Below are 14,523 nucleotides of genomic sequence, written 5' to 3'. Positions count from 1 at the left end.
GATAAGTTTTGTACCTTTTTTATTTCAATGTGTATTTGAAAAATGTTACATATATTTGATAAAATGTTAAAAAAAACAAGTCTAGAATGTTTATGATGTATACCAAAATGCACAATGTGTATGAAAAGCGCTAGACATCAAAACATATATTTGAAAAAAATATCATGTATTTAATAACTGTTAAACGTGCATAAGAAATGTTCCTGGTGCACATGAAGAATATACAATCCATATGAAAAAAACTAGAGAATGGTTCAAAATAAAAGTAGAAAAAGAAACTGAAGAAAACCAGTGAAAACCAAAGTAAGAGAGAAAGAGGACAAAGAAGAACCCCAAAATGAAAAGAAAAACAAAGAAAACCATGCAAGCAGTGAACGCCATAAAAAGAACACGGAGCAGAAGAAAAAGACCACTAGCGGCGCGCAAAAGGCAAGCCAGAGCTACGCTTTGCAGTAACAGAACCCAGCAGCGGGCTGGGATGTAGTCTTGATTTGGCCTAGTAACAGAAACTCTGCAAGGAGCTAAATTGGTAGTGTAAAATGCAGATTGCTATGCTCTGTCGAAAAAACTGCGGCGTGTCCAGTCGCTCGTGCTTATCGCCAAACCTAACCCAGACCAGACGTACGTACCTCTCGCACCTCACTGCGCTCATCCATCCAAGAATGAAGAGGCCCATACGTTTCGCACGGGTCACGGGTGGGATAGTTCCAATTCCGGTTCTATAGTGCAGGTCGCCCCTTTAGGTCGATCGTTCTATAGTGCAGGTGCAGCCGTGCAGGCACGTAGTACTACGTGCGATTCTGCAAAAGCGCACGAGCTTCTCAGAACCTGTGCGGGGCGGGTCGGGAAGAGAGCAGCCGAAACTCCACGTGGTTCACGGCCGCCACACCAGCAGCCGGAGGAGAAACAAGTCAACAGCTGCTTTGCTTTGCTTCGCCGCTCTCTCTCTCCCGTTCGCATGGCCGCGTGACGCGCGAGAGCCCAATCCAAACTCGATTATTCTCGACCAGAAAATTCCGATCCAGGGAGCCTGGAAAACGGGTCGGAAATTCCACGGCCACACCACCGCCGGCCCACGCATGGATCATCTCGCCGCGAACGCACGCACACGAGGCGAACAAAAAAAAGGTTTACGAAGGGCCACGACAAAGCAAGGAGAGGAAACGCAGCGCAAAATAGCCCCCTGCCCCGCCTGAATCGCGCTCCGAATCGGATCGCGTGCGCGCGCGCGAAGGGGGAGGGAGGAGGGAGAAATGCCGCCGGCCCCGGCCGCGCTGCTCCTCGCGGCGCCCGCGGGGCTGTCGCTGGGCCTGGCGCCCTGGCGGCCGTGCCTGCGGGCCCCGCCGCCCAGGCTGCGGCTCCGGCTGCGTGCCGCGAGGATCCGCGCGGCGGCGACCGTCAACGGCGAGTTCGGCGGGCTCGGCAGGCGCCGCCTCGACGCCGGCGAGTTCATCGGGCGGCTGCGGAACGTGCTGCCGGGGGGCAGCTGGTGGCGCCTCGAGGATGAGGACGCGGGCGGGGCCGGCCGCGCCGAGGCCAGCGGGGCCACGGCCGCCTCCGCGCTCAGCCGGATGTGGGCCCTCGTATCCAACGACCGATGGGTCATCTTCGCCGGCTTCGCGTCGCTCGTCTGCGCCGCGGTAATGCGGATTGCCTCGGCCGCGTGGTTCGGATAAGCTTTCGTTGGTTGGTGTGGTACTGACTGCTGTGTGGTCGTGGTTGCAGCTCGCGGAGATCGCTATCCCCCATCTGCTCGCGGCCTCCATCTTCTCCGCGCAGAATGGAGGGGCCGTCTTCTACCGGAACGCCAAGCTTCTGGTTGTTCTGTGTATGATTTCCGGAGTGTTTAGGTCAGCTATCTCTTCCTTCAAACTGTGCTCATATCGTGTATAGGGTCACACTACAAACTATGGCTGCGCAACTATCTGTTTTCATCGCATTTCGAGTGAAGCAGACCACTTAGGCGTTTACCGGCACTTTACATTACATGAGGATTCAAAAATAAATAAATTAAATGTGCTGGTAATGGACAATCTAGGATTAGGGAAATGTTTTGGACTGAGATGTTTCCAGTTGGGTGAAGGATAGTATAAGTAGGATCACTGTAAAACGCAAACTTAAATTTCAACATTGTACATTGTGAATGCTGTGACAGAATCAGTACGATCGCTGTGAAACAAAAAACTTAATTTCTGCAATGTACATCATGGACAATTGCACGTGCACAAACAAGTTTGCAAACATCAAAACAAGGAGTTTTGTGAGACAATCTGCACAGAACTAAAATTGTTTGCCTTAAGCATGCTTTTGCGAGTTATATTTGGGTTGCTTATTTAGCTCGTGTCCCCCTTTTGCAGTGGTGTGCGAAGCTGCTGTTTTGGTATTGCCAACATGATATTGGTAAAACCATGTTAGATTTTATGTAATTTAACAAGTCTATTCCTTCCAGGTTGCCCTTTGGTTTTGATCAGGCTCTTACAATCATTATCTCAACTATTTTTCTTAGGTTAAACGAATGAGAGAAATGCTGTTTGATTCCATCCTTTCTCAGGTAAAAACAGAAGGGGAAAATATTGTTGCCTGAAGTACTAGTGCAAATAATACCTTTACTTTGAATTGCTGCAAATTTTCTTAACTCCATTGTATATTGTGCCAGGATATTGCGTTTTTCGATGAAGAAACTGTCGGAGATTTGACAAGTAGGCTTGGTTCTGACTGCCAGCAAGTGTCTAGAGTTATTGGCAATGATCTTAATTTGATTTCACGCAATTTGCTTCAGGTGAAAAGGTTGTTTAGTATCTGAGCATACAATACTCACCAGTAGCTTGAAAAGCTCATTTTTCATGTTGTTACTTTGTCTCAGGGTATAGGAGCACTGATTTATCTTCTAATCTTATCATGGCCTCTTGGACTGTGCACTATGCTTACTTGTGGGACATTGTCGACAATTATGCTAGTTCATGGACGGTAACAACTTGTTTTCACTTCTTGTGTAGTTTATTTCTCCCTTTTCTCTACTTGCTCCTTTCCCTATTATGTTGCTAGTGCGCAGCAATCTTGAGTAAATGCGACAAAATACCTCTCCCATGTTTCCACATTTTGTTGCTTTGCATCTTTGGCCATGTGAAAGAAATCATCATGACACCTTTGTTTTATAGGTATCAGAAAAAGGCCTCTAAATTTGCACAAGAGTTCACTGCAAGTGCCAATAATGTAAGTTTATGTCCTTTAATTGAAGTCTATTTGAGAAGGTTGCTCAACATTTCAGCGATTCACCCAATGTTTATGTTATAAATCAGGTTGCTCAAGAAGCGATAAGTTTGGTTAGAACAGTGCGAGTGTATGGGACGGAAAAGCAAGAGTTCAAAAGGCAATCACTCTACCTATTTTTCTCTCTTATATAGCATAAAGATAACACTATGCACGTCATAAAGCCTGTTGTACTTTCATAGGTATGCGAAGTGGCTGGATAAGCTGTATGATGTGAGCTTTCGACAGACGATGGCTTATGGAGGCTGGAGCTTGAGCTTGAATTATCTGTACCATTCTACTCAGGTATTTGATGTTGCTGTTCAGTTTTGTTAATATCTATATTAAAAATATAAGGCTTTTGTGTATGCTTCTCATTGCGCTACTGATGAAGTATTCTTCCAAATAAGCTTTGTGTAGGTTGTTGCTGTTTTGATTGGAGGAATAGCAATCATGAATGGGAAGTTCACTGCCGAGCAACTGACAAAATTCACACTGTACGCCGAGTGGCTGATTTTGTCTACCTGGTGGATTGGAGACAATTGGTCCTCCCTGATGCAGTCTGTTGGAGCAAGTGAAAAAGTCTTCCGGTTGATGGATCTCTTGCCTAGCAGGCAGCTTACCTCTAAAGGCAAGACTGTTTTTGACTTGACACATTAGTTTCGAGTCTCTGTGCTTGGATATTTTAATTGGGAGGATGTGCAACTGTTCGGTAGTCTAAAGCATTTCATTCTTGCAGGCCTCAGGTTACAGAAGCTGGAAGGACGAATTCAATATGCAGATGTAGAATTTTCATATCCTTCAAGACCTTCAGTATGTTAACGCCTTCCTTCTAAATGCTTTTCTGTTATGATTTATGAGCACACACATAGTAGGGTCCATCCTAAAGCTTGAGTGCTTTGTGATTATTATGAACTAAGTACGGGTTTTGGGTTCTGATGTGGCCCTTAATGTGCAGGCACCAATTTTGAGAAGACTGAATCTAACACTCAATCCAAATGAAGTAGTTGCAATTGTAAGATATACAGGCTGATGCTTTCATATATATGAATTTTCGCAAGTATTGATCTGTATCTGAATGTTCATATATGGTTTCTAATTTTAAAGGTTGGTCTTAGTGGAAGTGGCAAGAGTACTATAGTTAACCTACTACTTCAACTATATGAACCTACAAATGGGCAAGTAAGCTATTTCGACCTTGCTATTGTTTCTGTCCCTTCCAGGAGCCAGTATTGCTGCTATGACACGTTGAACTTGAAACAGACTAGTTATTGGTCTGAACTCTGAAGTTATATTTGTGACTAATGCAGATATTAATAGATGGTGTCCCACTCAGCGAACTTGACACCAGATGGTTCAGGGAAAGAATTGGTTTTGTGGGACAGGTTCGGATCCAATAAACCCAGCAAAGTTGTCGTGCCAGATGAATCTTTGTTGTATTTAACAGCATATATACTTGTTATATGCAGGAGCCTAAGCTATTCCGGATGGATGTTAGTTCTAATATTAAGTATGGCTGCCCAAGAGAAGTTAGCCAGGAAGAAGTTGAGTGGGCTGCAAAACAGGCTTATGCTCACGATTTCTTAATGGCTCTTCCTGATGGTTATAACACCATTGTCGACGATGCTCTTCTTAGTGGAGGCCAAAAGCAACGCGTCGCTATTGCAAGGGCCCTTCTGAGGGACCCGGCCATCTTAGTACTCGACGAAGCCACTAGTGCACTTGATGCCGAGAGTGAACATTATGTGAAGGTAAACTCTTCATGAACAAATTCTGTGCAATTAAAATGTACTTATGAGTAGATTGTTAATCTTTCTCTCTGCCATGTTATAGAGTGTCATCACAGAAGTTAGCACTGATCCTAAGGCTCGAAGAACTGTGATTATCATAGCTCACAGGTAATGTGTGCTTACTCCGGTGCCTGTTATTTTGAACACGGAGAGTCGAGCTAACGCCATTATTTGTTCTAGGCTGTCTACGATTCAAGCGGCTGACAGAATCATTGTGATGGAAAATGGCAGTATTGTGGAGGTATGTTCTCAACTGCTGTTGCAAAGTGTTAACATGAAGTCTACACTAAAATTAGCATGAGAACACTTCTTTCAAGACTTGCAGTGTTGTGTACAAACATGGTCTAAGTTGTTCTGTATGGTTGTGCAGGACGGAAAGCACAGCGACCTTGTCAAGCAGGATGGATTGTATTCAAGATTAGCGCAGCGACAAAATGATGCTCTCCCGTAGCCTGAAATCACAGAAGGTGGTTTAGTCCACGCCGTATTTTTTCCAAGTGGTGCAGCAGGTGAGGGAAGCGTCTGTCATCGGTGTATTCTTTACGAGTGACCACGGCCTGGTTGGTCAAATAGTTGAGGTTTCCTCAAAGTACCGGGTGCAAATGATCCACAGATGCCTACTAACCAAGCTAAGTTAAAACGGTTTCTGCCGCAAAAAATATAAGATAGACAGTATCCGGACGGGTGTATATGGAGGTTTAAGGAAATTGAGTAGTTCATACATGATTCATTTAGTTACACAATGTCAGATGCAACCTGTAACTATATATAAATATATATATATATATATAGGCACTCTGGACCTCAGACCATCAGAATCTTGTAATTAACTGGTGTGAACAATTACTTGGATTTTGATAGAAACTTGTATATTCAAAGTACCAAGATCTATGTGATATTGAAGATGGGATTTCTCTGCTTTGTTACAGTTGTTAGCTCACATGTGTGGGGCAGCCGTGTTGGTCCTGAAAATGCATTTAAAGCGCTGTTGGGTTTGTCCCTGAAAATGCATTTAAAGTGCTCTTAGGTTCGTGCCAAAATGCAGCCAATGCACTTGAACTATCTTAGGGCGTGTTTGGTTTGGGATCGAAGTGGAATGGAATGTCAGGATTGGTTTTGTTCCTATGTTTGCTTGGGATAATTAGGTGGGATGTGATGGTTGCAATTCAGTGTTTGGTTGGGGAATTTGGTTTTGTGAGTTTGTAAATCAAAAGGCATAACACAAGTTAACCTTTTCCGATAAGAATGGTTTAAAAAATCTATTCTATGTTTAAAAAATCCAGCCCATTTAGTAAACATCAATGCATCATACGTGAAGGTGAGGTCCTACCACTTCTCTAGTACCAGGAAAATTGGCACCGACTACAAAATGATACCCTTATGTCCCTCAAAACTCAAGTTGCGCAAGAAAAACTCAGGGTCTCGAGCAAAAAGCATTTGCAAAACCCAAGCATCTGTGACCGCCCGAAAATTGATGATACAATTGTTAGCTCGCATGTATAGGTTATCCTGAAAATACATTTAAACCATTCTTAGGTTTGGGCTAAAATGCAGCCTATGCACTTTTAATTATGGATTGGTTCTGCTCCCATTTTGCTTGGGTTAATTAGATGGAATGTAATGGTTACAATTCGTTGGGGAGTTCAAATGGAATGGATTTGGTTTTGTGAGTTTGTAAATCAGAAGGCATAACACAAGTTAACTTTTTGAGTAAGAATATGATCTTATTAATTCTATGTTTAACAAGTCCAGCCTATTTAGTAAACATCAATGCATCATACATGAAGGTGAGGTCCTACCACTTCAGTAAACATCGGTGCATAAAACAAGAAGGCGAGGTCCTACCACTTCTCTAGTACCAGGATTCTTGGCACCCACTACAAAATGACACCCAGTTGTCCCTCAAAACTCAAGTTGCGCAAGAACTCGGTCAGGATCTCAAGCAAAAGCATTTGCAGAACCCAAGCAACTGCCACTGCCCGAAAATTGATGATCACGCATTCTTCGCATCTTCCCATCAAGCAGTCTTCTGTTTTGCTGCCGTGTTGGAAAGATGAGAAAGGGTCCTATGGCCGACGAACACAAGGAACACGCCGAGGAAGCTGAGGTACTTCAGAGTTGTGAAAAGATCCAGCTGTTCCGACAGAAGAATGATAGTGAGCAGAACTTTTATTAGTGCAATTATATGTTTCACCACAAGGAAGATGCTAACCTTAACCCAGAAGAGAACATAGAGCAACAGTACTGCTCCGATTCCGGCATGGAAGAGTGATGCGAATGCAGCTGGTCCTGGCAGGGAAGGGAAGTTCTTCAAGTTGACTCCCAGACGCATAAGCTACAAGTAAATGCCAGAAGCACATTATTATCATCAGTATGTTGAATAAGCATATTCTCAACAACATTTTTGATTTAGAGTAGGATACTCTCAGCAACTTTTTTGATTTAGAGAAACCAGTACAGAAGTGTGATAGCAAATGAAGAAATAAAGAAAGAGTAGGAATTGTTGACTCACCCCAATCAAGAACCCAATGAAAGGGAGGAGCGTGAGGCCAGTAAATGCAAGGGAGACTTCCTGCGGTGGCCTCTTCTCTGGCACACGGAATATGTGTTCTATCTCCTTCTGTGGCCTAAACTTTGCTAACGGGTCAACAGCTTGTGCCGGAGGACGTGGGGCCTTTTCTGGGGCCTCCGGCAAGTCCAACTCCAATTGGCCAAGGGCTCGTAGGAACGAATTTTCCTGAAGCAGACAAAGAATAATCAGCAAGGCTAAACCAAACAGAACTGTAGAGTTATAAATGTGGCAACATACCATTGAAGCATCACCAACTGAAAGCTCGAGGTCATATGTTCCCGAAAGGTAGTAAAATTTCTCTACCAATCCAAGAAAATCCTACAATATATTGAACAAGCATATAAGAAATCATGTTATGATTCTTCTGGAACCCTCAAAGAGCTGAAAGGCAGCAAAAACATGCAAATTAAGATATGTTAAGTGATCTTTTGGTACTTCATCTCCACATCTGACCACAGTAACATCATAAAATTCAAGCACAACAGGAAGATGCGTCCACCATCACCATCATACTTGCTGGACAATATTTAACAGGTTAATTTCAAATGTATTGGCACCTGGATAATCTTGTTCAAACCTCACTTGGTCACAAAAATGCCAACAAGTTTCCTTCCTAGAGTTTCTTAAAGCTTCCTACAAAAGGTTGTTTGATTTGTAGGAATAGAAAGGCCACTTTGTACTCAATTTCAAATGAAATTTTCCATCACGTGTAACCCCTATAATGTAGTCTAACACACTTTGGTGTCAATTCCTACGGTGTCCAGCATCGAAGGATATTCTAGGGACCTGCCACTAGAATCCTGCGTTTTTCAGAATCATGTGAATCAAAGAACTCCTGAAAACAAGTTACATAACCTAGCTAGTACCTTCTATGTCAAAAGCCTCTGTCGGTGTATGTGTTTTTCTGGATAATATAATGGACAACCTAAAACCTAATGGAAACATTTGCCGAGAGAATGACAAGAGCAAAACGAACTCTGGAGTAGGTTACTCAACTAGAACAATTTTGAATTGCCTCGCAGAACCTGGCACCACAAATAAGTGTTCAACCTTGCTTTCATGCTTTAACTTCAAGAAAACCTGGCAACAAATTCGCTAAATCAAGTCAGGAAAAGAACTAGTACTGTGCCATTTGAGAAAGAAAATGGAGTGTTATTGTGACCTGGTGAGGTTTAAATGTGCGTCCAAGTGGTGTAGATAGTTGAAAAGATAGACGTAACTTCTGCAGATGGTTCGCAGAGAGAGAAACTTTTGTATCTTTCAGCAGATCTAACCTGTAATGAATCGGATTTGAAATGAGACATGCAAAATAAGCCGTTTTGCTATGAAATTAGAACCTAAACTTCCATTCCAAGTTTCACATAACTCAACTAATATATTGTTCAACATCACAACTCAGCTACATGACTGAAACAATGCAGGATATGTTCTCAAACAAATGTCAGATGTGAAGAGAAGAACCACATAATAACAGGTTAGGAAGTGTTATTCGTTATTCCAGATGAGAATGAACTAATTTAAAGTGATCAAGGATATAGAGGCTGCAATTACTTGGGTGTTGGTGTCAGAGTTAGTTTATCTTTAAAATGTTGCTGTAAAACATGCTTTTCTAATGGCATGGAATCAAGTGGTTCGAAGAGTTTACTTTTCGACAGACTCCGCACTCCCAGCATCATTCTCAGAAATTCCAATTTCTGCCTTGTCAACTTTGATCAGTCCTGTAACAACGACAGACTCGGTGTTTCTCCCTCCAGTAGTGTAAACAGTTCCATGTTCTGAATCCTGAAGAGTAATCTTGAAGATCGAAGGGCAAAAACATCAGTAATGTAAAGTAATATTAGTCTATTACATTATGTGTATATATCAAACAAATTAATAAAGTTTACAGGTACCTCAAAAACTAGCGAGTACTTCCCAACATCTATTTTCAATGGAGTAATGTCCAAGTAATGAACATTGTTGTCGAGGTCAAACTGAAGTTCCTGATACCAGAAGGAAATGGATATTAGGGAATTGTAGCTAAAACACGGACAAAACAATGGTGAACTATTATAATGAAAAAATAAGTTCCAAGAGGTAAACACCAATCTAACTCTGTACCTTGCTGTCAGTGGTGATGACCTTGGAATCAGAGCCCAAGACTTGCACAAGATCCACTCTGAGCGGAGGTGCCGCAGAACCAAACACTGTAGTTACTTCAACCTGAAAATAATATATATCAAGGGAACACGAGTTGGAGTTAATTACACTGCGCTAAACACAACATGCGTCAAAACTCAAAAGCAATACAGCGCAAGATTGCAGCTAAATGTGGTACAATTTTCACACACACGCCATATACATCTTTTTAGCAGACACTATTGTTATTAAATTGCAACTACAGAAGTACCACATAGGATGCATATGCTTGTATCGAAACAAGATAAATTCAAGTCTACAACATTTAATGAATACAGAAAGTGCTTGCAAGAGATAGAATTGCTCACAGTAACAATCATTAGTGCAATATCGATATGCCTACTACTATTTTACACTACAATGCAGAATAATATAATGGACAAACAAAAAATATTATCATTATATTCAGACAAAATCAAAGAGACTAGAATGTGATAATCACCTTAAGCTGGTCTTTGGAGGTCAGTGACAGTACTTTGGAAGGAAGTGAAAGGATCAAAGGAACAAAGATCCTGCATGTTGTAGAAACGAAATAAGCATCACAGGGCAACAGAGACTAATAATAATGTGGGGCGCAAGTTTATCGAGAATGCTAAAAAAGAGAGGAAAACTTACCTATTGTTTTCCAGGAGCGACAAGGACTCAATCTGATTAATGCAATCCTTTCCACTACCTGGGAGCCCAATACCAAGAAAGAACTTTGCCAAGCCCAGTATTTTCTCACCAGGGATCTGTGGGTTGAGTGTTGTTGGTTATGGGAGGTGCTTAACATAAATTTAATGAAAAAACACCAAAATGAAATGAAATAACTTACGTTCAATTTCCCAGAAACAACATTAGCGAAGGAGGTGACACCACGTACTACTGAAGCAGAAGTTGTTATAGGGCCCTTGTATTCAGAACCATCAACATACTTCTCATCAAAATAGAAGGTTCCATCATCTGAGAAAACACATATCATAAGAAGCTATCAACAGTAAGAGGAACATTTTCACTTGCAAGTGGTTTCTTCGTATCGTAATGGAATAGTATCAAAACACACTAACTAAATAGTACTGCTAACTATCCAAACATGCGACTCAGTATGCCATAGATTTAGCAATTTGGTAACTAAGCTCCTACGAGGTGTTAACCAGGCACCTTGACTCCTGGAGAACTCTGGTCGAGTTTAAGTTGATAAAATAGAAAAAATGCCTGGTCTACCAGCGCCTTGTCTTAAAGCAATTTAATCAAATGTTCATCTTCAGTGAGCACAAAGAAGACGGTTAGAGAACATACCATAGCTCTTGATTGTGCCAAATAGTTTCACGATGTCATTTTTAACGACTCCAATCTGATGACATAGTAATAAAAATCAGGACCGCCAATAGTGGCAAACTTCAAATGATATACTAATAAAAAATGGCGCGCATAACAAATTCAGAACAAACACATTTGACTGAAACTTGGAAGAAGCATTCGGCAACAAATTGTATGAGCCAAGAAGGAAAGCAGAACATCGTACACATACACGAGAATGATATGGTAACACCTAGTTGATTTGAGATTGTTATAAACCAAAGGGCATGGCACATACAGAGACATGGCTGCAACTCTTTTAGGATGATAGATCATGTCATGTGCATTTGTAATTCAGATGAATGGATGTTGTGAGATGTAATTAGAATGATATAAGCTGAGGGATAAACAACTTGTTATATAGCCGTTTCTCTTTTGTGTTGAAATCAAGCTCTTCCTGTTTTCAATACTTCATAACATATACTAGTATTTAAGTGTATATTCACCCATACATCTTTATTACTTATGTATAGGAAGATAACAACGTAACAAGCATTGCTTGTGTATAAGGTTTTCACTGGCATTCAGTTCAACCCTCTCCCCATTAAAAGAATTTGTGAGACAACATGTACTATACAGTTATCCGACTTCTTCATCTCTTACATTCAAGGAAGATAATCACATATAAATGTACAACAAGTTAATGAAGTAATTCAAGTACAAGCAGAGAGCATATACACACCATAGACGGATCAACCTCCGCATCAGACAGTGAAACAACTCCTGCCAATGCTTCTAGTGCTATACCTGTTGCAGAACAGTGTTTCTAAACATCAGTGCCTGATACATTTGATTTGCAGCAAAAAACAGAAAAGGTCGCAAGACAAAAAATATTACCAGCAGCAAATGTGCTGGATTCAGCACTGTTGGTGTCATAGCGCCATCTCCCATCACTTTGGCTAAGTGCCTATAGAAACAAAGATATATATCAGACAACTCTAGTTTAAACAGCTGAGCAAAATTGTGATTGCAAGAACTACACAAGGAAAAAGTGCATAGCATATTGCACTGCTTTAACCTTAATTGCGTGAAATGTGCTATCGGCATCAGACAAAACAACACTGTGGCCTTGTTCCTGCAAAAAATCAACACAACTTTATCATCTACCAGATAAAATTCAGACAACCAACTAACAGCAGTGCTGGAAAAAATTAAAATAAAAACATCAAGCTGAAAGTGCATTAGAGGGAGTAACCTTGAGGCTGAGCAGCCCTCCCACAGAATAGTAGAACTCCAGCAGCGAATTGGTGTCCTTGATCACCGCCTTAAGCCTCGACGCGACGTCCTGCCATGAAGAACGAATCTCAGAACACCATCAAGCAGGTGAATACCAGCAGAAGCAGCAAGATCTCCAGAGCTAAAACCCACATCGTAAACACCGGCATCGACGCTGCATGCGAGAACGCCAGCGATCTGGACCGCGTGGAACAGATCCTTGGCGGGCGACGAGGACGAAGACAGCCTATCCGCGGCGAGCTTGCAGGCCTTGCCATCAAGGCCCTTATCCCTCTGCACTCCGAGTATCTTGAACGTCCTGACCGCCTCGTACGTCGTCTCCAAGCTGCACAGCGCTCACAGACAAAACCAGCGATTAGAACGTGGCCATGACCCGAGATTTCGAGGGGGCAGCCCCGTGCCGGATCGATCTGAGCCGGACTAGGTCCTTAATTGCGCCCACGAGGGGCGAAAGCTGGAGATCAGGGGAGACGGTGATGCTGGCGAGCGGCTACGGAACTTACTCGTCGGGGGAGGCGGCGAAGAGCTCGGCGGCGACGGATCTGTGCGCTTCGGAGACCGGGCGGACGGCGGAGGAGAGGGGGGCGACGGCCGCGGCGACGAGTAGCAGGAGGACGGCCAGGGGCGGCAGCCTCCAGGCCATAGCTGCGGTGGCGGGCGGCGCCGGCCGGAGAGGGGAGGGGGAGGGGAGGGGTTTAGGAGACTGGGCGGATGGGAGTGGCCAGATCTGCTTGAGGCTGAGGGAAGGGGACGACTAGAAATATTTGGCCTGCCCCAGGGTCGTTCGCCTCGCCTCGACGTCTGGGCTCCGGACGGTGAACTGCTTTGAGATTCGTATAATGGCTTCTTCGAAACTTCTTTTCAACACACAAGTCCCGTAGGCCGTCGGATATGGAGGCTGCCGAGCCAAGGTGCGAACACACACGTCAGAGCATCTCATAAAAATGATCAAACTTTTAAATTTGCAGGGTAGCTTAAAAAAACGCACTGAATTTTCAATAAAGAGTGGATTTTATCTACTATATCTATCTATATCGATATCGATATCATCTACGGAGTATATATATCAATATAAAAAGACCTAAAGAGGCAGATCCAATAGATCTAGGCCATCCGTCCGCGTTAATCCAACCGTCCTTATTGTCCTAATGGTAAGCGACTAAACACGTTTAGAGCTAATCAACCGTCTCCTCCCTGATCCCCTTCCTTCCATACCCTTTCGCACAAAGAAAACTGACACAAGAGAACAGCCGCAAGCCTTGCATCGAGCCGCCGCACCTTCGCCATGCCGCCCCTTGCACTTCGACCCGCCACATATTAGGGCCTTCAGCGACGCCGCGCCACCATCGTGTCGACCTGTCACGCCTTCAAGGACGCCGCCCCTCACACCTCCATGTCGTCCCCAACCATCGCCTCGCCTGGCCATGGCCCTCGGCAGTTGGGACGCCTACTAAACCGCCCGCATAGCTGCCAGGGATGCCCCCTAAACCGCATGCAGCTCGGCCGTCAGGGAGGGAGACCGCCTGCCCGACTGTGTCGGCCGTCGGGAACGACGGTAGCAAGGTCGCGAAGAAGATCAGGCCAAAGGACAAGCACTGGGTGGCCACCGATGAGAGAGAGAGATGGCGGCCGCTCCTATACCGGATGTTCAAGGTTAAGGGCATCCTTCTGGATCCCTACAGGTGCGTTATATCTTTAACGCTCAGCATTTTTTGTGATTTATTTGTTCAAATTTTAATAAACCACATTCTAATTTTGTACATGTCACTATGGCACGAGGCAATCCCCTAATCGGTCAAACGCCCGTAATGCAGTTGATCCATAAACGATTTACTTGTGAAAGCTTACTTAGTAATCGGCCTATCCATAGTAAGTTGGCGGAGCATGCAGTCGCACTCTGAACCGCCAGTGTCCTGTTGCATATGAACGTGTATAGAAACAGAATATTATCACCTCACAGCTTATGTTTCGAAACATACAACTTTAAAAAATTGGTTTGGTTTGGTTACAACCAATGAATTAGAATAAACATAAACAAATTTTAAGATTACACGTGCACATTTACTAGTTGACTCAAAATGAAGCATGATGTCTCCATAGTTAAGATGGGCACAGCCAACACCGACGCGTACACACAAATAAAACCCCTTCGATAAATAG

General features: G+C 43.3%; 2 protein-coding genes across 2 annotated transcripts; one reads left to right on the top strand and one right to left on the bottom strand.

Moving 5' to 3' along the window:
* The first annotated feature begins 1,080 nt into the window (after nucleotides 1-1,080).
* LOC119270021 (ABC transporter B family member 26, chloroplastic-like) lies at nucleotides 1,081-5,961 on the top strand. Its single transcript, XM_037551964.1, has 18 exons — nucleotides 1,081-1,640; nucleotides 1,726-1,850; nucleotides 2,358-2,400; nucleotides 2,507-2,551; nucleotides 2,657-2,779; nucleotides 2,864-2,967; nucleotides 3,159-3,213; nucleotides 3,300-3,370; nucleotides 3,453-3,555; nucleotides 3,670-3,880; nucleotides 3,989-4,062; nucleotides 4,208-4,264; nucleotides 4,357-4,431; nucleotides 4,560-4,634; nucleotides 4,719-5,000; nucleotides 5,083-5,147; nucleotides 5,220-5,280; nucleotides 5,410-5,961. Exons 1-18 carry the CDS (start codon nucleotides 1,254-1,256, stop codon nucleotides 5,488-5,490), a joined length of 2,037 nt encoding a protein of 678 aa, XP_037407861.1. The 5' UTR covers nucleotides 1,081-1,253; the 3' UTR covers nucleotides 5,491-5,961.
* Nucleotides 5,962-6,742: 781 nt separating this feature from the next.
* On the bottom strand, nucleotides 6,743-13,077 carry LOC119270020 (dolichyl-diphosphooligosaccharide--protein glycosyltransferase subunit 2). The gene is made up of 19 exons (XM_037551963.1): nucleotides 12,867-13,077; nucleotides 12,496-12,688; nucleotides 12,323-12,412; nucleotides 12,146-12,202; nucleotides 11,965-12,034; nucleotides 11,810-11,874; nucleotides 11,068-11,122; nucleotides 10,604-10,731; nucleotides 10,405-10,520; nucleotides 10,232-10,301; nucleotides 9,712-9,813; nucleotides 9,504-9,593; nucleotides 9,257-9,405; nucleotides 8,774-8,885; nucleotides 8,608-8,691; nucleotides 7,849-7,929; nucleotides 7,552-7,776; nucleotides 7,252-7,374; nucleotides 6,743-7,173 (listed from the first exon to the last, which is right to left on the bottom strand). Exons 1-19 carry the CDS (start codon nucleotides 13,004-13,006, stop codon nucleotides 7,057-7,059), a joined length of 2,067 nt encoding a protein of 688 aa, XP_037407860.1. The 5' UTR covers nucleotides 13,007-13,077; the 3' UTR covers nucleotides 6,743-7,056.
* Between the last annotated feature and the right edge of the window lie 1,446 nt (nucleotides 13,078-14,523).

Source organism: Triticum dicoccoides, chromosome 3A (genome assembly GCF_002162155.2).
Source record: "Triticum dicoccoides isolate Atlit2015 ecotype Zavitan chromosome 3A, WEW_v2.0, whole genome shotgun sequence".
Lineage (NCBI taxonomy): Eukaryota > Viridiplantae > Streptophyta > Magnoliopsida > Poales > Poaceae > Triticum > Triticum dicoccoides.
Note: the sequence above shows the minus strand (reverse complement) of the source record. Positions and strands in the feature narration are given on the sequence as shown.

Excerpts from the sequence above, each read along its gene's own strand:
- LOC119270021 (XM_037551964.1), top strand. The coding sequence starts at position 1,254 with ATGCCGCCGGCCCCGGCCGCGCTGCTCCTCGCGGCGCCCGCGGGGCTG. Across the intron at positions 1,641-1,725 it reads CGTCGCTCGTCTGCGCCGCG|CTCGCGGAGATCGCTATCCC; the intron begins GTAATGCGGATT and ends TCGTGGTTGCAG. Across the intron at positions 4,265-4,356 it reads CAAATGAAGTAGTTGCAATT|GTTGGTCTTAGTGGAAGTGG; the intron begins GTAAGATATACA and ends CTAATTTTAAAG.
- LOC119270020 (XM_037551963.1), bottom strand. The coding sequence starts at position 13,006 with ATGGCCTGGAGGCTGCCGCCCCTGGCCGTCCTCCTGCTACTCGTCGCC. Across the intron at positions 12,203-12,322 it reads GAGGGCTGCTCAGCCTCAAG|GAACAAGGCCACAGTGTTGT; the intron begins GTTACTCCCTCT and ends GATTTTTTGCAG. Across the intron at positions 9,594-9,711 it reads TCATCACCACTGACAGCAAG|GAACTTCAGTTTGACCTCGA; the intron begins GTACAGAGTTAG and ends TTCTGGTATCAG.